The following is a 25,014-nucleotide window of genomic DNA, read 5'->3' as shown; positions in this document are numbered from 1 at the left end:
TTTTTCTGGGCTATTCTATAATTACATACATACATACATATATATATTTTGCTAACAGCTTTATTGAGATGTAATTCACTCATGTAAAGTGAATCAATGGCCAGAGCTGAGCCTCCCCTGAAATCCAGCGTCGTGACAGTCTTCCTTTTGCTTACTTTGCCCAGGTGGCAACTCCTTAGCATGTACTCCCAGAGCAGCACCGGGAGCGTCCTGTTCTGCTTAACTAAGGCCATTCTTGGGAAACGTGCCTAAACAGTGGGTACTGACACACTCAGCCCTCCAGACAGGTTCTCGACCTATTTCTTCAACTCCACCCCAGGCACGCTGCTGACCTAAGTGTGGAGGGGTCAGGCTCCCTCAAGAAGGTAAAAATCACTCCTAGAGGGTTCTAGCCTGGTCAGGAGCTGGAAAGTGATGAAAAACACACTTCTGAGGATTGATCACCCATCGATAAACAGTGACAAAGAGACCAATTAAAACCCTTCAACAACTGAAGTGCCAAGCGTTGAATGCAGTGAGCTTCCTGGCATTGGAGGAATTCAAGCTGAAGTTGGCCAACCTTGATCAGCAATGAGGTAGAAGGGATCCAGCTTCCTGTGCCATTGGCTCCCTCAGCCTAAAATCACCAGACAGGCCCCAACCAGAGCCTGTGGGAGGCAGGGCTGTGTGCAGGGGCTTTTCACCTGGGGACCACAGCCCTACAGAGGGGACCACCTGAATTTCAGAGTGGTCTGTAAGTCACCTGAAATTGCGTGCAGAAGCTTTTGGGGAGAGACTGCACAGTTTTCATCAGGTTCTAAAAAGGGGAAGTGACTTAACATCTAGGACATGAACTTATAATCTAGTGGAGGAAAAAACTGTAAAATATTAAAAAAAATAAATAAATAAATAAAAGCAAGTGTTAAAAGATAAGCACTTGAGAAATTTGCAACGGAAATGGACAGGTGGGGGAAGCTGAGTGAGCCCTACGGCCCCTTCCAAATCTAAAAGCTTGTTCAGGCCTTACAGAGAAGGCTCTAGCACAGCGCCGCGTGAATGATGTCTGGATGTGACCCGAAAGGTCCAGCAGAGCTTCTCCTCAGGCCCTGAGCAAGTGTACCTGTAAGGATGCTCCTGAGTGAGCCAGTGCACCTGCGAGGACGCCCCAGCTTGCGTACCTGTGAGGACTGTGCGCCGCTTGCACTGCTCCGCGACGCCCCCCTGCCTCTTTCCTGTCTGCGTGAAGGGCATCTCGAACATGAAGCGACGGATGTTGTGCGATCTCTCAAAGTCGGTCTTCCTTTCTTGCAATTCTTTCTCGTCAAAGAACGGGGTCACATGAGTCACCTGTATATATGCGTACTTGGAATCCAGGTCCTTGGGGTTGACCTTCAAAGGAACGAGCAACACTGGAGACTGGTGCCACCTGAAGAAACCTTTTAAACCTGCATAAGGTGTGTTTGTTTCCAACTCTTTCCTAATAAAGGTTTTTGAAAAATTGAAAAAATAGAGCGAACATCCATATACCTACCACTTAGGTCAACAATTGCTACTCTTTTTCTACATGTTTCAAATACATATACACGTGTAATATACGCATATGTATACATGCTGGACTAGTTCAGAGTGGCCCACATCGTGACGTCTCAGCAGGCATCTCCTAAAAACACAGACATTCTCTACGTAACCCGAAAATCATCACTGTACCTAACAAAGTCAGCAACAATTCTCAAATATCACCCAACACTCAGTCTACATGAAAGTTTTGTCAAATGTCCCCAGATGTCACTCATAGCTATTTGTGTTCAGACCAGAAACTAATCCGTGATCACACTTTACGTGTAGTTGTTGTATCTTTTTAGTTTCTCTTAATGTAGAAGTATCCCCCACTTTTTTTTTTCCACGACATTCATGCTTTTGAAGAAAGATTAATTTTCTTGTTTCTGGATTTCTGTTTCCTAAACTGCATTTTTATATGTTTCATTAAGAGAGCAAAATATTTTTTTAATAATAATATTATTTAGTAATAATATTATTATTTAATAAAAATAATATTATTATTTAATAATGTTTGAAAACCAGGTCCCTTGATTATAATTCATACAGCTATAGATTAAATAATAAGGTACAGAGTCAAAGACTATAAAGTTAGTTCCTGATGAACAACACAGAAATGCTTTCAAAGCTACGTTTCAGGATAGAAGATAAACAGGCATTTTCATACAGAAACAAAAGCTAATTAATTTATTAGGGGGGCAGATAAATTTTGCGCATTTGAATTATAGTTAACCTTTTTTTTTTTTGAGAGCAATACAAAGGGCCTTGAAGAAATGGCTGTGGAGAGAACGTAGAAAACTGTCGTGGCGAAGGGCAGGCAGATGAATGAGAATGTGACGGCTTAGTGGCCTCAAAGTAGCATGCACCTCTAGGCCCTTAGGAGATTTTTTTTTTTTTTTTTGTGAAGAAAAAGGAAAAATAGATGTGAAGGTGCCTTAAACCTTCGGAAAATAAATGAAGTCATGAAGGTATTATTTCAATATTAAAAAAAGGCCATCTAGCTAACCATTATAACTTAAATTTCTTTAGCAGAAGCAATTTAAAAGCTGTGAGAATAAACGAAGTCATGAAGTTGCTATTAGAAAAAACTATCTAACCATTGTAACTCAAATTTCTTTAGCAAGTAACAGTTTAAACTCATTGAAATGAAACGTTCCTGCCTATTTCTCAGTGGTATTTCCTAGTCTTCATTTTCAAAGTAGTATGCATGTGTGAGTAGAAAGAAAGGACCTGTACATGGGCGAAGGAGAAAGTCTAGCTTCCTCTCTCAGCTGCTGTGTCCAGCGCCACACATGAAGGTGGGGGAGCAGAACGCGTGAGAACCTTGAGAGAAGGCTGTAATGGGGAAGCCCTGACTTGACTCGGACAAAAGTTTCAGTTTCAGAGCTAAAAAGACACATTGGACCTGCGTAATTTGGTCTAAGAATTAAGAAGGTCTTAAATAGGGTTGTGTTGAGTTTACCCTTAAAGATGGACCAGCAACATGTTTATTCCTTTTCAAAATGACCATAGAGAATTAACCCACAAGGACCCAGAAGAGAACAGGAGACAAAGTGAATGAGGGATTTCAGTGAATTTTTGGAAGACAGAGGCATGGAGGTGTGGTGCCTACTTGGCAGTGTGGAGAAGGTTACAAGCTATGTACCCACCGAGACGGGTAACAACAAGCAGTGAGCTGGTTCACCCCTCAGATGCCTGGGAGGACCAGCATCTGCAGTTCCTAAGATAAATGCTGCTACGAGTCTGAAGTGACTAGATGGCAGTGGTTTTTTTTTTTTTTTTTTTTTTGAAACCTAAAGCTGATGGGGTGAGGTGTGGGACTGAAAACAGGGCAAGTGGCTGAGAGTCTCTATCCGGAGTGGTAAAACCCCAGCTTCCCTCCCCGAACCCCTACCCTATAAGAGAACAGAGTTTGTACTCTGGAGAAGTTGGTCTGGATGAGCTCGGAGTGGTCTCAGCAGAAAGGAGGGGCCGGGAATGAAGCCAACACAGGCAGTTCTGTGAGAGCTGCAGGCCGACATGGCACCATCAGGCCCTGCTCCTCTCTGGTGGCTGGAATCAGGTAGGCAGATGCCTGCCACCTTCCTTGTCCCCTTCCCTAGCTCCCTGTGCACTTGGATAGGACGCTGAAGAATTCTTCTCTGGAGAAAATAAGAGAGCCCTGAGGAAACATATTGCAGATACTGGGGACCCCAAAGCAGGGCACTTACAGTGGTGGAAGGCTGAGCAACAAGAGTATCTGTAATGTTCTCTCTGTGCCTGACTTTTCAGGGTAGAGGGGTGCCCAGCTGCCAGGAGAGGCTGAGGGGAGTGGGCCAGTGAACGTGCAGGAAAACGTGGGCTCAGAGGGGATCTTCATGAGCGTACAATACCGGGGGGCAGGGTCTCAGCATACAAAGAAGACCTCATCACACAAGTCTGCTAGCTAGTTAGTCCATTCCTTGGTCTGTCTGTCTGCCTATCCATCTGTTCTTCTGTCCATACATCCAACAACCAGTCCTACAGAGTGCCAGCGCTGTGCTAAGTACAGTAAGAGAACTGTCAAAGAAAGTGACACTGGGCACCATTCAGCAGGTAAGGATGACTTCACTTACAGGCTACTGCCAGAGGGGAGAGGCCAGAACTAGGTGTGAATTCAACTCTGCTGAGACAAAGGGCTGGGGTGAGCTAGGGGCAGATGACTGGAGGATCTTAAGGGGTTCATCAGGAAGATGGGCGAATGACTGGCTGAGTTTGCAGTTAGGGTCACAGGGCTCGGGGTGTTTTCTCTGTTGTGAATAGGCACCTGGATCCTGTAAGGGTAGAGGAGAGGGAGAGGAGACAAGGAACGCCTTAGTTAGGCCCCTGGGTAATGCACGGCTGAGGAAGAGGCAGGGGGCCTAGTCAGAAAGTCTGTCTGAAGGTTTAGTCGGGCAATGAAAAAGCTGTCTTGGTCAGAGCCTGGGACCCTCTTACAGCGTTTCCAGATATCCAGAGTCAAAATGCTATCTGCTTTCAGACATCAATTATTTTGTGAAATAATCTCTTGAAAATTGTAAAGACTTGCTTACTGAAAGAATTTGGAAAACAGAGGAAGTTATTAAGAAAAAAAATAATCCTGCCACTGAAAGCCACCCTTAACTTTTTCCTGGGTCTTTTTTTTTCCCCCTACACACACTTAGGAATAGATAATATATGACCAATCACACACAGTCAATTAAAAAATAAATAATTGCTACGGAACTTAGCCAAACACAGGCATACCTTGCCAGAGTCCTGTATCATCTTGACATTTTCAGAACCAAATTTGTCAGAGTAGAGTTTAAGAAGTCTCTGAGAAATTTCTGACAGAGGCGTGAGTTTGGGTTCTTTGTAAATATACTCCTTTCCGTCTTCATCTTCAAAGAATCCCTGCGACAGAAAGCACGGTCACAGCTGCCCTCAGACACACGCCCGAAGCTTACCACCCAAGGAGGGTTCTTTTGTTATAAGACATACACACAAACAAGAGTGATTCTAAAATAAAATCCTACATAAACAGGCTTTCCTGATGGGAAGGAAAACGATAATTATGTGAAGTCTGGGTGGAAAATTAAGAACATAAAATGTCAAACTTATTCAACGACGTTGTCATTAAGTGTCGAGTGAAAGATTTCAGATTCAAGGCTGTGTTCTCTCGGTCAAGTCTAATGCAGGGATTCAGCCTGTTTCACGTTCCCAAGAAGCAGAACCCAACAAGACGATTTGGTAGCCTGCTGGAGGTGGGTCTCAGAAATGCCACAGGAACCCTTCTCCCGGACGGCACCCGTTTACACAGGGTTCTGACGGCACAAACTGAAGCGTTCAGGGCTGGAGGACTGTCAGCAGAAGTGAAGTCAAGTCTGTGAACTTCTGTTTGGTTGACTGATAAGAAAAGAAATTAAAGCCTGGTGGTACAATACCAGAAACTACTTTCATCCTCACCAGTCACCATCTGTTTTAGCACCAATCTTGTTTGAATACAACAAGGCTTAGAATTACGTGGGAAGTGAAAAAGGCTGAAAATTTACAAAATCCAGACCAGGGTTAATATTTGAAATACATTAAAAAAAAAAAAAAGTTCTCATCTAAAATGAAAGAAAGAAAATGGTGCCAAAAAAAAAAAAGGGCAAGCTAACATGAAACAGAAACACCCACATCAAACTGAGTTTAGATGCAGTCATTTCGCTCCGTTACTTGCTTTTTAGGCATTGACTGTAATTACCTCCACGTCTGTCTCACTGTCTGTAAACTGGTATTGCTATAAAGTTATAAAGACAATAACAGAATAAACTGAAGTTACATAGTGCTCACAGAAGACCACACGCTCTAAATAAATGGATTTTAATTTAATACCATTTAATCATGTTAGCGATTTGAAGGTTAAACTTGAAGTTAAATTTAAATGAACCCTTCCATACAGGGTTCTGAATTGTGACAATGGTAAATGTACTTGTGGAGATATTGTATTACACAGATAAAGCTGTACAGGCAAAGGAAACCAGGAAGTCTTAATTTTGGTTTAAAACATGCAGTACAGATGTTTAAGGAAACGGGTGATTCGCTTCTGTAAATAGAATAAGATGTTAATTTTTTTTTTTTTGGAGTTTGTAATGACTAGACAGATATACATACAGACTTGAAAAGGAAACTTGCAAACCACACTGAGGTATCAAAGATGCTGCTAAGACTGTCACACGGAGGGAGCACTTACCGCTGCCTTAAGAAAGTAATAAAGACGGAAGAAAAAAAAAAAAAAAAGCAGAAAGTTTACTGAGGAAGATGAGAATCATACTAAATATGACAAGTTCATCAAATTCGCATTTATAGAAGTTAAAACAAAAAATTTATAAAATAACTTTATAGAATTTAACAAAAAAGAGGCACGCAGCTTACAGGGAGGAGAGGTGCGGCTCACCTGTCCGAAGAAGGCCACCCGGAAGTAGGTGCCCAGGAGCCTGCGGCCTGAGTGCATGACCTCGGTCACCTTGCTGTAAGCCCGGTGCAGCGTGTCATACAGGTGGGCCAATCTCTGGAAATGAGAACACCACCATGTCTTCCCATTTGCAGAAAAGTACAGTCGATTTTAAGATAACAATGTGATAAGGCCGGTAAAAATTCCTTCCCTGTTCCCATCGAGTCACAACAACCCTACAGGATAGAGTAGAACTGCCTCATAGGGTTTCCAAGGAGCGCCTGGTGGATTTGAGCTGCCGACCTTTTTTGGTTGGCAGCCGTAGCACTTAACCACTATGCCACCAGGGTTTCCAAAATTTCCTCAGATTCGAGTAAAAACATCAAGAATATATTTTTGACTGTGAAACTTGCAGCGATTTTTTTACATGTGGTAAATATATATGTAATAAAACATTTGCCATTTCAACATTTTTTACATGTATGATTCCCTGACGTTATGTTCATCATGTTGTTGAACCATTGCGACTGTTTCCAGAATTTTCTGTGGCCCTTACAGAAGCTTGCGCCCTAAGCAGCCAGCCCCCCTTTTCCCCCTCATGCCCACCTGCCCCTGGCACCCACTAATAAACTTTGGTCTGTATATACCTGCCTATTCTAGATGCTTCATACAAGTGGAATCACACTAGATATTTCCTATAAGTGGACTCATGATATTTGCTTCTTTGTGACTGACTGACTTCATGTAGCATCATGTTTTCAAGGTTCATCCATGTTATAGCATGTATCAGGACTTCATTTCTCTTCATGGATAGCTGTATGTCTGTACCACATTTACCCATTCATCTATTGCTGGACATTTTAGGCTGCTTCCCCTTTGGTTATTGTGGAAGAAAAAAAAAAAAAACCAAACCCATTGCCATTGATTCCGTCTCATAGCAACCATATAGGACAGAGTAGAACTGCCCCATAGGGTTTCCAAGGAGCACCTGGTGGATTCAAACTACTGACCTTTTGCTTAGCAGCCATAGCTCTTAACCACTAAGCCACCAGGATTTCTGGCTCTTGTGAAGGGTACTGCAAATGAGCACTGGTGTAAATTTGGGGTGATATTTTTGAATTATAATATTTCCCATCAAAGGTCCTGCCTGCATATGATGACCCGTCAACCCTGGGAGAGTGGTGGGACAGAGACCCCCTCCCTATTCATCACTGAACCGTGGTCTGCTTGCTCACTTTGCACAGAAGTACATCTGGAAGTGTGTGTCACTCCACCGTCCTCTCAAAGGGGAAAAAACAAATCCCTCAGGTACCTCAAAGTCCCTCCGCTTCTCGTAAATGGGGATGATGAGTTTGTAGATGTCGGCAATCAGCTCGTAGCGCTCAGCCTTCCAGAGCCCGTCTGCACACTGTTCTAGAAGTTCCATCAGCACATCCTAATCACAGAGGAAGAGCGTTAGGAAGGCGGGGAGCTCAACAGCGGATTCCCTTCAGAATATATAACTTGTAAGGAGGCTGGGAAGATGATAAAAGTGGAAAATTTCAAAATATACAGTATTTTAAAACACTTAACGTCCACACTTTTAAGAATTCATTATGTTCTTTTCTAAGGAGCCATTTTTTTAAGTTATGTTTACAAGTGAAAATAAAAAGGGGCCCCGTTACAATGACTGTTGAGGAGTGACTTTCAGGAACAAAAGCTGACATTTATACCTCCACACAGGCTCTCAATTAATCTTTAGTTCTCTTTTATGGAGGTCAATAGAAAAAAAATTTCTTTCTGAGGAACAGTGACCACGCTGACACATGCTTACTAAGCATATGACTTCAGCCCTAACTAGACAACTCACAGAAGTTTAGCGATGGAGAAGGCACTGTGCCTGCCGCCCCGCCCCGTTCCTAGGAAGTGCCCCCATTGAAGTTGGAGCTGCTACCCCGAGGGCATAAAGCCCTTGAACTTTTGAGGAAGCTAACACTACCCTTGGCTCAGGGGTTAAGACATAAAGGTTAAGACATGTGGCTCAGGTTTAAATTAATCACTATGATCCTATTTCCTGACCACAGATGTTGCTTCCTCATGGGTGGGCCTGTGACCTACACTGGGCAAGCAGGGTGAACTCTAGGAGCTCAGAGCTTGGAAAGCTGGGACACAGTGCTTCCACCAGAGGGACAGCATGTGGCTGTGACGGGGCCTGGCACCCATCTCACGGTGGTCAGAGGGCTGGAGTGGAGAGGACAAACCCTCCTCCCCCAGCCCCCCACAAAAAGAAACTATTATCGATAACTTTTTAAACCTTTGGCTTCACCACCACTGATGTCCTTCTCTTTACGGAATCTCCTGATGGAACACCACATTCAACCTTTCTCGTTTAAGCCCTTTGAGTGAGGTTTCACTAATGATGAATAACTTTTCACGTGTTTGTCATCTGTATATCTTAGTGAAGTTTCTGTTCAAATCTTTTGCTCATACTTCTATTGGGTTATTATTACTGGGTCTTGAGAGTTCTTTATTTATGTTGGATAAAAGTTCTTTATCATATATGGGCTTTGCAGATATTTTCTCCCAGTCTGTAGGTGGTCTCTGGATTTGCTTAATAGTGTCTTTTGAAGTGCAGTAGTTTTTAATTTTAACGAAGTCCAATTTATCAATTTTTATTTTGTGGATTCTGCTTTCTATACTATATCTAAGCAATCTTTATCCAACCCAAAGATTTTCCTGTGTTTTCTTCTAGAAGTTTTATGGTTTTACACTTAGTTTTTTGAATATGGCACAAAGTATGGGCTGCAGTGTTCTCTTTCTGCATATGGATGTCTGATTGTTCAGCACTGTCTGATGAAAGACTATCCTTTCTCCACTGACTGCCTTTCAACCTTCGTCAAAAAATCAGTTGACAAGGTATGTGTGGGTTTATTTCTGGCCTCTCAATTCTGTCTCACTGATCTGTGTGTCTATCCTAGTACCCATACCGCCCTGCCTTGAGTGCTATTACAGCTTTACAGCAGTTTCTCTGCAGTGACTTGACATTTGAGCAGGGCGAGTCTTTGTTAGGCAGGGCTGTCCTGTGCACTGTAGAATGTTTAGCAGTATCTCTGGCTTCCACTGATCAGATGCCAGGAGCAGCCTCCTGCTCCCCCACATAGTGACAATCAAAAATACTTCCAAACATTGCCCAATGTCCCCCCTGGGGGGGCGGGTAGCAAAATTGTGTCCAGTTTAGAGAACCACTCATCAGGTAAGGTGAGTCTTAACTTTTTCAAACTCGTTTTGCCTATTCTGGTTCCTTTGCTTTTTCATGTAAATTTTTAGAATCAGTTCATCAGTTTCTATAAAAAGTCTAGGTGAAATTTTCATTGGGAGTGCTCTGCATCTATAAATCAATTTAGGGAGAACTGATCTGTTAACAATATTAAGTCTTCCAATTCATTTATTTAAGTCTTCTTTGATTTCTTTCATCAGTTTTTAGTACATAATCTATGCAGATTTATACCGAAATATTTCACGTTTTCTGATGCTATTATAAATAGTGCTATTTTAAAATTTCTATTTTTTTTTTCAAGGAAAGAGTTTTGTTTTGAATGAGACTGAAAGTCATTCATCATATCTGTTCCTAGGAATTATACAAAATAATTATTAACAATACAGTGGAACTGTGGTACAAGAATCTCTTAAATGTGAAGACTGATTGATTTTTGTATATTGATCTTGTATCCTGTGACCTTGCTAAACTTATTAGATTTAGCAGCTTCTTTGACACATTTATTGGGATTTTCTATGTAGACAATTATGTCTTATGTCAACAGACAGTTCTGTTTCTTTTTCTTGCCTTATGACACCAGCTGGAAGCCCCAGGAGTGGTGGAAACAGACTTTTTTGTCTTGTCCTTGATTTTAAGGTGAAAGCATTCAGTCTTATTAAGGTATTCTCTCTTTAGTTTAGGGTTTTTTAGGTGTTCTCTCTCTCTCTCTTTAGCAGTAGTTTTTTTGTAGATACTGTTTTTCAGGTTGAAGACGTTCTTTTCTGTTCCTAGTTTGCAGAGATTTTTTATGATGAATGGATATTGACTTTTGTCAGATGCTTTTTTTTTTTTTTTTGCATCTATTGAATGCTTATATGGTTTTTCTTTTTTACTCTGCTCATAGAGTGAATTATACTGATCGTTTCCAATGTCGACCGAACTGTGCATTCCTGGGATAAACCCCGCCTGGTCGTAATATATTTTTCTTTTTATATATTGCTAGATTCATTTTACTGATATTTTGTTAAGAGCATCATAGTTGCTTTTTAACATGTTTGTGTTCTCCCAACACAGGACCTGTGATTTATTCCTTACAGGCCTAATGCCTGTGGTTATTGGTCCGAAGAAAATAAACATTTTTAAAGCAGTTACAAATCATTTTACCAGAAAATATTGTCTAATTGACTTTAAAAAGCCATCTTTAAAGCAAGGCCATTTAACTCCTATGTCAGACTTACAATATACAAATCATAAAACTGTCATTGTGTAACTGAACTCTGTACCAATGCTTACGAAAGGCGTACTAGTCATCTCCTGCTTTTATTGGAGGGGCCGTTAAGTGAAAGCACCAGACAGATGGATGCAGCAGCCACCATAACAGCCACGGTCAAAGGTGGAATTAGAAAAGGTTCTAATACCATCTCTGGTCCTTGTGCACCTGTATTCTGAAGATGCATCTCTTTCTCGGGTTCTACTTATTATTTACTTTGAATTCTCAGCAATCACTGCACCTGAAAACCAGAACTAATCCAGACAGTGGTCAAATAGTGACGACCTTGAAAGGTAATCCCTACCAGGCCTGAGGGTAAACACTTTCTGAACGGTCAATATATCCAGAGAACTGTAAGTAATAGCTGGTTAAAACAACAACCCCCCCGACTGACTTTATGTGTCCGGAAAGTACACATTTTATGATATTAGACTAGCCTTAAAAAGATCTCAGTGCACCAAGCTCAGAAGCCACCGAGGAACCTGATTCACACGGATTTAGCCATTTCCGTTTTTAAATGTGTCACGGCAACGCGATGGTGGGCGCTGAGCAGCTGTCTGCAGAATAGCACATGAGTGCTGTGTGTGAGTGTGCATGAGAAAGCCCGTGTCTGTGTCTGCACAGGGTATTTTTAAAATTTTCACTTAAATGCCGTTTGCCCCATCTTAGAATTGACTAATCAACCTCAGTATGTGAAGCTAGGCATTGTATCTATCATCTTCCATTTGGGAATAACTGCAAATCTGTGTCCTGTCTTGGGCAAAAGTATAGTATCACGGCAGAATTCGGTGTTCCCACTGTATCGTCATTTCTCAAGATACAGCTGAGGACCACCTGCATCAGAATAGTCACCTGGGATGCTTGTTAAAATATAGATTCCTGGGCCCCCACACCCACCCAACTGAGTATGGCGTTGGGGGTGAGGGTGGGCAGCTATAAGAACGGGGCTCTATGTGTTAACAGGAATCCAAGTAACTGCTAAGTAGGCTAAGGTACGAGGATGACTGCACTAGGTGAAACTCAGGCAGGCACCTCACTTACGTATCCCCAAGCTAACACATGGTACACAGCTCATCTACAAAACGAAACACTCATGTTAGTACAGGAATTTCGAGATCACAAAGAGCTCAGCCAACTCCCAGCTCAGATTCTAAGGGACTGGGGAGGAAAGCCTGAGAAGCAGCGGGTTTGTCAGAGTAGAGACGACTTCTTGCTCACCATGTGTCTCCAGCACCTGGCTCAGCACCTAGCTCAGGAAGTATTTGCAAAAAGAAGCAGGGTGATGTGTCCCGGTATGAGGCAAAGGTAGAAGCGTTAGGCTAGCCCCCTACCCGTGCTGCTCTGGACAATCACTGTAATAGTGAACATGGGCCACGAATGTCTATGGCTCCAACAAGAGCACCTTCCATCAAGGAAAGACTGTCCAGTTAAAGATGATCTCCAAGGCCTGGATGAAATACCAACAGAGTCATCACTGAGTTAAATTCTCTTGACATCACTCTCTTGGGATGTTCCGTAGATGTAAACATTTTGCCTATTAACAGCAACTATTTCTTTGAATAGAAACGGTCTTGGCTAACAGAAGCCACAGACCTTCCCGGTTAACTCTGTGTCAGACACATTTGTATCAGACGTTAAACTCATGGTGATTTTGCAGCAGGGACAGCAGTTGCTCAGTAAAGCAACAGTTTACTGCACAAGGTATTTTCCATTTTCAGTGGAGATTCCCGCTCTGCCCTGCCCCCCACCCCCCGCCCCTGGCTCTGTGCTCTGCAAGGCCACCACACATGGGCTGCTGGGCTATGTGGTGGGCTCCCCTATCCTCTGGCTCCTGGCTCAGTTTGCCCCCTGGAAGGCACTGGTTAGAGATGGAAGGGCAGGAAGGGAGCAAGGATGGGCGGTGATTCACTTGGCTCCTCTCTGCCAGGATGATGTGTTCGACTGAGTCCTTTTCTAGAGCCCACAGGCCCTGTCAGGTGGCCCCCTCTATAGGGTTACTTTCTCTCCTTTGCTCCTTCAGGTTGAGGGGTGGCAACCCAGCTGTTACAAAGTTGGGGGTACTGTAACACCTCTTGTTGGTTTCCCTAAACCCTGACTACACTTCCTAAGAAGTTCCTGTATCAGACTTTATTCAATCCTAGCTTGAGTGTGCCATGCATTTCCTTCCAGGTAAGATCTCAAAGCAGCATGGGCTGTGTGGAAAGGACTCAGAATTCAGTCTACACAGGCTCACACTGTGAAACAGAACTGTCTTCAGCAATCAGATGTTCGTCTTTGTCTAACCAAAAGCAGCTGGGAGGGTGTCTGCTCTTCAGATCAGAGCTGGAAAAGATGGATTGCTCCCAGTCAAAGCTTCTGAGGCCTGCTGCTAGGAAAACTGTGTGTTTTTATAGAAATCCTCTACAATCATTCTAGGAGAGCATCTAAGGCACTTAATTATATCTAATGAGGCCAGAATAAAAGGCGGTGATTTTAATTAAGCTAAACACTAACTCTTATTTCCACCAGCTTTTTCTAAAGCTCCTCCCTCTGCAAAAATGGTCATCGCCCATAGTGAAACACCCTGTTCCTTGAAAAAACCTTGTAGCTAAAGCAAAAACATACGTGGCAGTTTCTGGTTTCCCTTCTCCTAGAACACAAACATGCTGCTCTTCCTCTCCCCATTAGTTTCCTCTTGACGTGTGTGGCTTGCTGGTGCTTTCTAACCTGACTGTGTCACAGCCTAATCGTTACAGAGTGTCGTGGACCATGGACCTCATTAAAGATTTACCAGCTTTATGCTTCAAGGACAGGGCAGCAGAGCCATAGTCCGAAAATAACTGATAAAAGGGTCCTTGTCACATGTTAGTTATTACTCAGAGTGGGTACCACTGAGAAACTTCCTTGACGTTCTCTGTGCTAGCTTTCACTGTCATAAATTCATTAGGCTGGAGGGAGTATTTCAGCCTATTACTTAATCAGATGAGCAAACTCAAGCTTCATTTTATCATCCCTGCAGGACAGATTACAGAAAAGTGATTACTTTAAAATCTTTAGTCACTCTTGACCGTCTTTCTTCCCTTACATAATTGCAAATAAAATGCTACACTCAGGAGGTCTGACTTGGTACATGGGTGCAAGGGTGGTTTCCCCAAGGAGGTGGTACAGCTGTACCTCTTCTCAGGGAGAAACCCAGTCAAAACTCACCTTGGAAGAAGTGAGGAGTTCAAAACCGGGTTACCCCAGCAATCAAAACACAGAACTACCCTCTGTCCAGGCATTTCACGGGGGAGCTACGACTGAACAGTTAATGCCATGTAAGAACCAACATGCTTTTTTTCTCCCCATGAGATAACTTAGAAACTTTTATCTATTGTGGATAAAATTATTTCAGCTTTAAACATGAAGCGCTAGCACTTGCCTGGTAATTTGTAGGCACGCCATGTACTGTCGGATTCTTCCTTTCTCATATTTAATTTTTAATTTCGAGGGTCATTTTAGGGCTAGGCAATTTATGGGGCAGTTCTCAACCTTTCTGGTCATAGGACCCCTTTAGATTCTTAAAAATTATTGAGGACCCCGAAGAACTTTATATGAGTTAGCTCTTTCAGTATATACCATGTTAGGAATTAAAACTGGAAAAAATGTAAAAATATTGATTAACTTAATTAAAAATTATTACATGTTAACAAAAATATTTTACTTAAAAAAAAAAACCAAAAAACTATATTTTCCAAAGAGAAATTAAAGAGTGGCACTGTTTTACATTCCTGCAGCTCTCTTTCTGTCTGGCTGAATAGAGGACAGCTTTAGTCTCAAGTCTGTCTCTGCATTCAGTCCGTGTGATTCATTGTTTTAGTTGATGTGTACAAAGAAAATCCAGCCTCAGGGATACTCAGCCACGCAGAAAAACTAGGGGCTGTTGAGCAATCCTGACTCTTGGTGACCCCATGTGTGCAGACTAGAGCTGCCCCATAGGGTTTTCAAGGCTATGATCTTGCAGAAGCAGGTTGCCAGGCCTGTCTTCTGAGGCACCCCTGGATGGACTGGAACTGCCAACCTTTTGGTTTGTAGCTGAGTGCTTAACTGTTCGTGCCACCAGGGACTCCTAGTTGGAAAAGGGAGGCCCTCAAAAACTTCCTGAAAGGGTCTTGGAGACCCCAGAGGTCCCTGGCCCACATTTTGGTGTTAGATGTTTGTGCGTGGGCCCTATGTCCTGAGAAGAAAATGGCTAAAAGCCTTAATGTTAAGTCTCTGCCACCAAACCATTATGTCCTATACATGTCAACATAGAAACAAGTAAAAACAAGGCAGGAAATATTTTCCCCTTTCTTTTGTCACATGAAGAAACAGACAAGTTTATTTTTGCCTAGAAGATGGGAAGGGTTAACAAGCTTCCCCTTTCATGTTCCATTCTGCCCTGGACTGAGAGGGGGGCAGGCAGGCGTGAACAACTCTCCCTGGCAGATAGTCACAGAAATGGAAATACAGTCAACACCAGCAGGAAACTGGCATTTGGTCAAATTCCTAGCTTCATTTAAAAATTACAGATAAGTGGCTGCAAGATTATCTTGTTTTGGGAAGAAACATGCACAAATTGCTACTATTATTTAATGTCAAAATGTTTGGTCTCTATCAGGGGTGGGTAGAGTGGTCATATGTACTACAGGTGCCCAGAATGTGGGTGAAAACACACAGCTGGAGGTAGGGAGCAAAGGCATTGCACAGGGGCCACTCCAGCCATGAGTCTAGTCACACCTCTTGCGGCTTTGAGTGACTGGCTAGACTGGGGAGATGTTGAGAGTTAGAGACACTAGTTTAAAAACATTCACACAGCAATCAAACTCATGAACCAGAGAAATTAATTGCTGGAAAGAATGAGAAACCATATAGTCAATGCATTGTACCATTTATTAGAAACACTCGAGTGCTCAGCTGCACTTCACCACTCACTGGCCCCTCAAGCCCTTTCTCCAGAGAAAGGAGGAATTCCTAGACAGGGAGAATGGCTGAGGCTTTTGTCTGGAGAATGGGTGGTGCAAACGGCTTGTACTCAACTATTAACTGAAAGGCTGGTGGTTCGAATGCACCCAGCGGTACCACAGAAGAAAGGCCTGGAGATCTGCTTCTGTAAAGACTATAGCCAAGAAAACCCTAGGAGGCACAGTTCTACTCTGGAGTACACAGGGTTGCCACGAGTCAGAATCGACTCGATGGCAGAGGCGTTTGGTTTTTCATTTTACTTACAGCACCTAGAAGACAATGTGAAGCGTGGTAATATTAAGAGATACATTAACTTTACCATGAGGGTCAAACAAGCTTACATTACAGTGCATTTGGAGATTGATCTTGGCAACAGCTAAGTGTGCAGCCACAGGGAGAAAAGGCCTGGTCTGCTGGCTGGCAAGACAAGCAGCAGCTCCGAGATGCCCAGGTACGGCCGCGTGCTCACCTCGTTGAAATGGACATCCTGCATGCCCACGTCTTCCATCATGGAGGCCTCCTCATCTATGTTTGGGGTAATTACCCTGAAGGCTGTACATCCTTGTCTAAACATACCTAGGAATTGAGAGATCAGAGAGGCAACGTCGTTAGCCTGCAAGTGGGTGAGGCTTGAGGGTTCTTCCTGCCTGTACACTTCTGCGCTGAAGGAAATAACCAACCCTGAACTCTGTCGTGCCTCAGGCCAGCATTCACAGGGGGTGGCCAGAACCACCATGTGCTTTTCTTCATCCCTACCCCACACCCATATCTAACCCTCCTCTCCCTGAATTTTTTTTTTTGCCCACCTTTATTAAAACTTACATAAGAAATAAGTATGACATCAAATGAAAGGTAAAATGATAATAAACTATAATTGGATTTGGTGAGATGACCTGTGCGCAGACACCAAGAGAAGTAAAGAAGCCAAAGCCAACTAGGAAGAAATATGTGACTCAGAAGTAGCTCTGTTTCCTTCAAGCCCATCTCACCACTTGGGCTAGGGGTAACCCCACAACTCAAAACACGTCCCCCCTCCTTAATGAGCCCATCTATAAAATGAAGGTGTAACTCAAGGGCCCCAGCATGAACTGAGGGGTGCTGTCATTAGTTCCCATATCAGCTGCCTAGAGGGTAAGAGGAGTCCCTGAGTGGTGCACACGGTTAACGTGCTCGGCTGCTAACCAAAAGATTGGAGGGACCAGTCGACCCAGAGGTGCCTTGGAAGAAAGGCCTGGCAATCTACTTCTGAAGAATCAGCCACTGAAAACTCTGTGGAGCACAGTTCTACTCTGACACACATGGGGTCCACTGTGAGTAAAGGGTAAGAAGAGGCCTTTTCCTCCACCCAACTAAGGAGCTTGAACACGTCAGTGGCCTAGGCACCATGATTATCTAAGGAGATTCTCTAAGGGAAAGCAGGACGGTGTAAGGTTGGAGCTAGCATAAATGTTTGGGGTCAAATTCCTTAAACAATAATGGCCCATTCGTGGCATTCACTCATTTTGTAGTCACTAGGACAGAGTGTTTTAGGTCAACTGGACAATGTCAAAAATTATGCAGGAAAGGAGGCCCAGATACATTCTGCTACTCTATCTTGAGATGGCTGCTTACAGAAAAAAAAAAAATTTTTTTTTTTGTTTTTTTTTTACAGAGGCCTGCTTGTAATAGAACCAACTGAGAGCCTGCTTATTTCAGGCAAAGAGAGGGACACAGAGCACTCTGAACTCAAGCCTTGAACAAGCAGACCTTTTAGGCAGAGACTTTTCTGCTGCATGTAAGTCAAGGGTGACAAGCCAGTCCTGGGTTATCTAGCGTCTCTGCTACTGTCCTAGGCAAGCCTTGCTTTGTTACATGGAAACGGAAAATTTCCCGATGAAAAGCATTAATCTAGGAGCTTGAGGAAATGGTAAAAGCCAACCACCCAGGCTTTAGGCTACCGAAACCAAAAAACCAAACATGCGGCCGTTGAGTAGATTCCGATTCATAGTGACCCTACAGGACAGGGTAGAACTGTCCGACAGGTTTCTAAGGCTATAATCTCTATGGAGGCAGGCTGCCACATCTTCCTCCCGAGGAGCGGCTGGTGGGTTAGAATTGCTGACCTTTCGGTTAGCAGCCAAGTGCTTGACTCTTGTGCCACCAGGACTCCTTTAGGCCACCGAACTACATTTAAATAAAAAACTCGGCTCCTGTGGTGCCCTGAGCACCTTCCACTCATTGCCCACACAAACAGACTGCCAATGAATGGGAGAGCCCAGGAAAAGGAGGAGGCAGGAAAGTCAAGTCCATCCATGCCAAGTTGAGAGAGAAAATCCCTGCGCCACGAGGGGCATGTGAGGAGCGGTGTGGCGCTGGTGGCTCACCTCCCCGGCTCCTCCTCTGGCCGGTGCTGTGGCTGTGGGGGAGGGCTGGCTCCCGGCGCAGTGGTGTGTCTGCTTCTAAACACGAGGAAACACATTACCTGACGAGCGGGCTCCACGGGAATCAGTGCTGTGTTAACTGAGCCAAGACCCCGCCTTTAATGTCTTTCCGTTTAGGGCTCTGATAGGACAAACCCAACACCAAAAAAACCAAACCCGTTGATGTCGCATCGATTCCAACTCATAGCGACCCTACAGGACACTTTACCTGCCCCATAGGGTTTCCAAGGAGTAGCTGGTGGATTCCAACACAACCACCGCACCACCAGGGCCAGACACCCTTAAGATTCCAGCCTGAATGGTCTGATTTATCAGAGAGATACATTTCTTGGTCTTGGCCTTTGAGACTTTATAGCATGTCTCCCTTTTTACATGTACTCGTTAGCCCAGATCCAATGTGGCCGTTCTCCAGGACACATGCTCAGACCACCATGAGTTTGAAACGAGCGACTGATGTTTCATCAAAAGGAGCCCGTGAGAGAGTCCCGGGTCTGCTGATCTGGGGACAGATACGGAAGGTCCACACGGCCTGCATTTTTCCTGCCTGCCTCCCGCCCGCCAGGCCGGCTTCTCACACAATACTGGCACATAGGCTGTGTCCCAGAAAGGCTGACTGGTAGTCTCCTGGTTGACAAACTGCTCCCCTGGGAAACAGCTTGGGTAAAAATCAGGTCTTTTCAGCTCTAGGTTGGCCCGTCAGGGACCCAGATGCAAAGCTCATTAACTAGTGCCTGCAGAATGAGCCGTCAGTAAGAGGTTATGTAACAACACGTCACCTACCTTTCTTCCCGGCATTTCTGCTGTGCCTACCACATCAAGTCAGGGAATAAATAAAACAATGAACCTAGTTCTCACACAGACATGCAATCCCCGCCTCCAAATCTTCCCACTCACAGAGGGCCGCTCTGCCTCGCCTTGGCTGCTTTGCACAGTTTTCTATTCGTTTCACAAAACACAGGAAATCATTTCTTACCTTTACGTGTGAGATATTCGGCCACCAGGGCTGTGACGTGGACGTAGCACATTGCTGCCTGCAATGAAAGACGCGTGCCTCAGAAGCGTCACTTATAACAGAATGTCAGGTGCTCACAAGTAGATGGAAATCTAATGAGTCTATGTACTTACATTAAATTTCAAGGCACCAATCAGTGTTTCTAAAAATTTAATGGCTGGTATCTTACCTTTTGAAGGGTAAGTTAAAAAAGGAAAATTGCTTTATGTCTGTGGAGGCTAAAATTTTACAACTAGTTGTTGGAAACAATGGCTGATAGGTTGAAAAAGGAAATTCAAAAGGTGTATCAATTAATTTCCAAAGGACCAACTTAGAAAAAGAAATCACAGAAAAAGTGTATCACTGCAATGCCCTGTACTGTGTAATAAAAGGGCGGTCTTAACATAACTTGAAAAAAGTGAAGTAATTCATACAAACCGAAATTTTAATACAAATTTGGAATGTGACAAAAGGCAGTAAAATTTCTAAGGCTCATTTCTATTTAAATTCTCTATTAAATTTTAAAAGATAAAGGCTTTTTTTTGTTAAAAGACCTGAGATTTCTACATCGTTTTCCTTAAAGTAAAAAGAGAACCATTTGAAAAGAAGGCACGCTCACTCCCAGAGTTTTGAGAGATTCGGATTTTCGGGTTCTAAAATATATATATTTTTTAATATGTTTTCTTACCTCGGCTTAAAAAAGGACGAAGTTGTAACTTTTTCCCAAACTAAGAATTCTGAATCACAAAATCCTAACTCAGTCTAAATCTCAATTTAGTCTTAATGTTAAAATTACCAATACCTTAAAAATAAAACATTAAAAAAGGTATTTTTTTTACCAAGTAGCCTTGGTATCACAAAGATCAGAAATAGCTGTTGGAGTGAACCCACTGTTAGGCTGTCGTGCAAGACCCTCGGCTGCTGTGGCTCTTGTCACCAGGGTCTGCCACCTCCCCCGCAGCGTCATGGCCGAGGTCTCGCCCTCAGGCGGCGGCCACCCCATGTGCGTACGTGTGAATCTGTGTAAGTTGTGGGCGTAACACTAGGACCTGTGCCTAACGCGTCCAGAGAAAAGGCTGCCTGGTGTATGGTTCCCCAGCCGGCTGTCCTCAGAGGCCGAGTCCACAGCTTACGTCCTTGTTTCTCCCCACAGTGCCCGTCAGTGAGGATGCACAAGACCCATAAAACCAAACCTGTTGCCATCAAGTGGATTCTGACTCATAATAACCCTATAGGACTGAGTAGAACTGCCCCGTAGGGTTTCCAAGGAGGGGCTGGTGGATTTGAACCACCGACCTTTTGGTTAGCAGCCTGAGCTCTTCACCAGTGTGCCACTAGGGCTCCTCCTGTACGCACAAAACAGGCACCCCAATATTTGAGTTATTGATCAGCGACACAAAACCACAGAGGGCTGAAGCTAAAAGAAACCCTGTGAATTATCAGCTTTAATCCCTTATTTCTGGAGGAATGACTCAAGCTCAGTTTTTGTTTGTTTTGGAGACCCCGGCCACCAAAACATTAAAAAAAAAAAAAATTCTGAGAGTGATAGAAAAATTACTCCTTCTAATACAGAATTCATTTTTATTCTGGTTAATGTACTGTTTACATGACACTTCAGGATAAACAGAACTAGGATGTGTGTAATTTCAGCACATTGGACCCCTTGTGTAATCAACAGGTAACAATGGTGACCTAAAGTTTTCAGACTTAGAACGTAATTTTACTGATTTCAACAAATACAGAAGTTTAAAGGTAAAGTATGCTTGCTTTAATAATCGTGTTACTACTTAAATGTCTTAGGAGCAAAGCCTGAGCAGTTCCTGTGGAAACACAGAGCCGGCTTTACAGCTACTATCTTCCTTGGTTTTCTGTTTTACAGATGGTGGCACTGAGGCACTGAGCGGTGAAATGCTTGCCGCCTGTCCCCAGGTTAGTAAATCCTGGGTCTGGGATTCAAAGCCTGCCTCTGGAATCCACACACTCAACTCCAGGGCCGCCTGGTCTCCACAGACACATACACGCACGTCCCCTGTGTGCAAGAGGGAACGTTGAGTATCTACCCCGTCCACAAACGGAGAGGTCTACCTCATAAAGGGAAAGTGGTGCCTTATCATTAGTGACAGGAAAAATTTATTTTATCATTAAATAACTGAACTTTATAACTGGAGAGGAGTTTTGATGCAAAAACTGATGTGTACTTTAATTAGCAGGAAACTAGATGAATACCTGCAGCCCTGGTGGCACAGTGGGTAAGAGCTACAGCTGCTAACCAAAAGGTCAGCAGTTCAAATCCAACAGCCACTCTTTGGAAACGCTATGGGGCAGTTCTACTCTGTCCTACAGGGTTGCTATGGATTGCAATCGACTCGACAGCAACAGGTTTGATTTTTTTTTTTGGTTAGATGAGTATGTATACTTTTTAAGAGCTTTCAAACAATGTTCCTTTGTATCCCCTTACAATCTGTTTTAAATTACTGAAATGCTTTGTTGCTGTTGTTAGCTGCTGTGTAGTTGGCCCCTGACTCTCGGCGATCCCATGCACACGGGAACAAAACACTGCCCGGTCCGTGCCATCCGCATTATTGGTTGCAGATCAGACCATTGTGATCTATGAGGTTTTCACTGGCTGATCTTCAGAAGTAGATCTCCAGGCCTTTCTTCCCAGTCTTAGTCTGGAAGCTCAGCTGAAACCTGTTCAGCATCACAGCAGCACACAGCCTCCACGGACGGATGGGTGCAGCTGCGTGTGAGGTGCCCTGGCCGGGAATCAAACCTGGGTCTCTCTCACAGAAGGTGAGGATTCTACCACTGAACCACCACTGCCCCCTATTAAAACGCTTAGATAACTATAAAGTAACCCTGAGCCTAATGTGGAAGGGCCAAACATACCAAATGGGCTTCTTTTAACTAATGGGACAATTTTTCTCAAAATCGGCTTCTTTGAACTAATGGGAAATAACTGGTGTTATGGACTGAACTCAGTGTCCCCCAAAATGTGTGTTAACTTGTCTAGGCCATGATTCCCAGTATTGTGTGATTGTCCACCATTTTGTCATCCGATGTGGTTTTCCTATGTGTTGTAAATCCTATCTCTATGATGTTAATGAGGCAGGATTAGAGGCAGTTATGTTAATATGGCAGGACTCAATCTACAAGATTAGGTTGTGTCTTGAGTCAATCTCTTTTGAGATCTAAAAGAGAGAAGTGAGCAGAGAGGAGAGGAACCTCATGCCACCAAGAAACCAGAGTCAGGAGTGGAGCGTGTCTTTTGGACCCAGGGTCCCTGTGCTGAGCAGCTCCTAGAGTAGGGGAAGATTGATGACAAGGGCCTTCCCCCAGAGCCGACAGAGAGCGAAAGACTTCCCTTGGAGCTGACGTGCTGAATTCAGACTTCTAGCCTCCTACGCTGTGAGAGAATAAACTTCTGTTTGTTAAAGCCATCCACTTGTGGTATTTCTGTTACAGCAGCACTAGATGACTACGACAACCAGCTACTTCAAAAACCCAGATCAAGAGGCTCACAAGGCTACCTCCGAGAGATCCCCGTTTTTGACGTGGATTCTGGCCATGCTGTCAAGCCATGTCTTCCTGAGCTCAGGGGTGCTCGCGTAGGACTTGGCCAAGCTGTACTGGAGGTCCACTAGCATCTCCGGGTCGTTCTCGTGCTCCTTCATCTGAGCGGTGGCCATCAGGACTGTGCGTATCCTTTTGGTCAAATCCTTCACATCCGAGGAAAAGGTCGTGTGCTGCAAAATGGGTAGAAAAAGGACACTCGTCTTTCGTCTGCTTTCTGCCTGTACGCATACGCATCAGGACGCGAGTCAGAGTCTTGGGAGGAACACGCACACCGGGCTGGGCCACCCACCTTAATAAGCCTGTCGCTGTTGGCACAGTTGTTGATGATAGACAAGGACTGCTGGAATCTGGTCCCCCCAATGCCAACAACGTCTGCTATCAGCTGGCTGACAGAGATGATGACCTTAGGGATACACAAACAGGGGAAAACCAGTGAACAGTCAAAGGGCTTCCCAGGCTGGTTTTCAGTTAGGACGTGTGTGAGGCCAGGGCAAAAGTGTGACGTTCTCAGGAGCGGTTACCGCAGCATAGCAAACGAGGCCTGAGTCATTCGTCTTTTTCACCTTTTAGGGGCTATTCCAGAAGCTGATTTTGCCATCTTTAAGTATTTCCTTCACAAAGTAAAAATGCTGATCAGGGGAACGCAGAAGAATGACTGATGGGCCTGCGTCACTTGGGTACTTACGTCTCCTTTCTCTTGGAAACCCCACAAGGCAGTTCTACTCTGTCCTGTAGGGTAGCTGTGAGTTGGAATCGACTCGACAGCAACAGGTTTGGTTTTTTTTGGGTTTTACATTCTCTAATGAAAAGGAAGCCCTCATTATTTACCTCCTCAAGTGTTTGGTTTGAGCTTGTATGTATTAAGCATTCAACAGGTGGACTGTCCTTTGCATCTTTTATTTGAACATATACACATTAAATACGTAACCAGTAAAAACCAGCTGCTGCCGAGGTGACTCCGAGTCACGGCAACCCGGTGTTGAGTAGAACTGTGCTCCACAGGGTTTTCAGTGACTGTTTAATTTTTCAGACGCAGATCACCAGGCCTTTCTTCTGAGGCATTTCTGGGTGGACCCAAACATCTAACCTTCCAGTTACCAGCTGAGAGCATTAACTGTGTGCACCACCCAGGGACTCTATGCAATGAGAGCTGGGTTTTTCAGGTCTGTGAACAGCACCATCACCACCCTGTGCTTCAGGCTAAAACCAGAGATGTCATCCTTGTTCCCTCGTTTTCCTTCACCACACCCAGCTACAGTCAGTACTGTCAACTCGGTTCCTCTTACTTCTAACCCACCATCCCTAGTCCAAGACATCATCGCTTCTGGCCTAGACCTGACCACAGTCTCCCCGAAAGGTCTCCCCAGCTAGGGTCTCCACTCCCTTCAGTGCATTGTCCATGTGGCGTCACATGGTGTCCAGGAGATCCCTGCAAATACCCCGTGCTCCCCTCCCCAGCCGTACTCTAAGGAGCTTCTCCAGTTACCAGACGGGCCTTTCCATGGTGCACCCAAGGCCTGGAACATGCCTGCCACCTTCACCTGGTAACCCTTCTTGACCCTCACTTCCTCTGGGAAGCTCCTCCCCAGGCTCCCAGAGCCCCCAGCCAGATGTCCCTGCTCAGTGTTCCTATTGCACTCAACCCTCGCCCCAAAAGCCAGACCCACTGCCGTCAAGTTGATTCCAACTCATGGCAACCCCATGTGTTAAGGGGTAGAACTGCTCCATAGGGTCTTCTCGGCTGTAATCCTTACGGAAGCAGGTTGCCAGGCCTTTCTTCCGTGGTGCTGCTGGGTGGGTTCACTCCACCAACCTCAGGTTAGTAGTCGAGTGTAAACTGCTTGCGCCACACAAGGACCCTACTGTGCTCAGGTTCCTCTGTGAGAGCTCTTGTTACTCTGCATCGTAGGAGCTTCAGTGTTTACCTGTGTCCTCCACTAGGCTGCACGTTCCATGAGGACCAGGGGATGGCTCAGTTTGTCTGTGGTTGTATCCATGAATCTTAACACATAGTGTGCAAACATTAAATACTTTTTTAAAAAAGAGGTTTTTTAAAATTCACTGCTGGGGAAGAGACTGCTATCGTGCGTTTGTAGAAAAAGAGAGTCTACA

General features: G+C 44.3%; 1 protein-coding gene across 18 annotated transcripts in view; it reads right to left on the bottom strand.

The window, feature by feature from the left end:
- Positions 1–25,014, bottom strand: part of DOCK9 (dedicator of cytokinesis 9) — a 345,105-nt gene that overhangs the window by 11,862 nt on the left and 308,229 nt on the right. For 12 of the 18 annotated variants that reach the window (XM_064269962.1, XM_064269965.1, XM_064269955.1 and 9 more), the window contains 9 exons: positions 23,192–23,305; positions 22,857–23,072; positions 19,309–19,366; positions 18,279–18,353; positions 16,385–16,491; positions 7,761–7,883; positions 6,452–6,565; positions 4,780–4,926; positions 1,158–1,368 (listed from right to left, as the gene is read on the bottom strand). In XM_064269962.1, the coding sequence (XP_064126032.1) occupies positions 1,158–1,368; positions 4,780–4,926; positions 6,452–6,565; positions 7,761–7,883; positions 16,385–16,491; positions 18,279–18,353; positions 19,309–19,366; positions 22,857–23,072; positions 23,192–23,305 (1,165 nt within the window). The remainder of the gene's footprint in view (positions 1–1,157; positions 1,369–4,779; positions 4,927–6,451; positions 6,566–7,760; positions 7,884–16,384; positions 16,492–18,278; positions 18,354–19,308; positions 19,367–22,856; positions 23,073–23,191; positions 23,306–25,014) is intronic. The other 6 variants (XM_064269966.1, XM_064269967.1, XM_064269968.1 and 3 more) reach the window with 1 other exon arrangement.

Source organism: Loxodonta africana, chromosome 17, assembly GCF_030014295.1.
Source record: "Loxodonta africana isolate mLoxAfr1 chromosome 17, mLoxAfr1.hap2, whole genome shotgun sequence".
In the NCBI taxonomy this organism is placed as follows: Eukaryota; Metazoa; Chordata; class Mammalia; order Proboscidea; family Elephantidae; genus Loxodonta; species Loxodonta africana.
The sequence above is the reverse complement of the archived record's forward strand: the minus strand, read 5'-3'. Positions and strand labels throughout refer to the sequence as shown.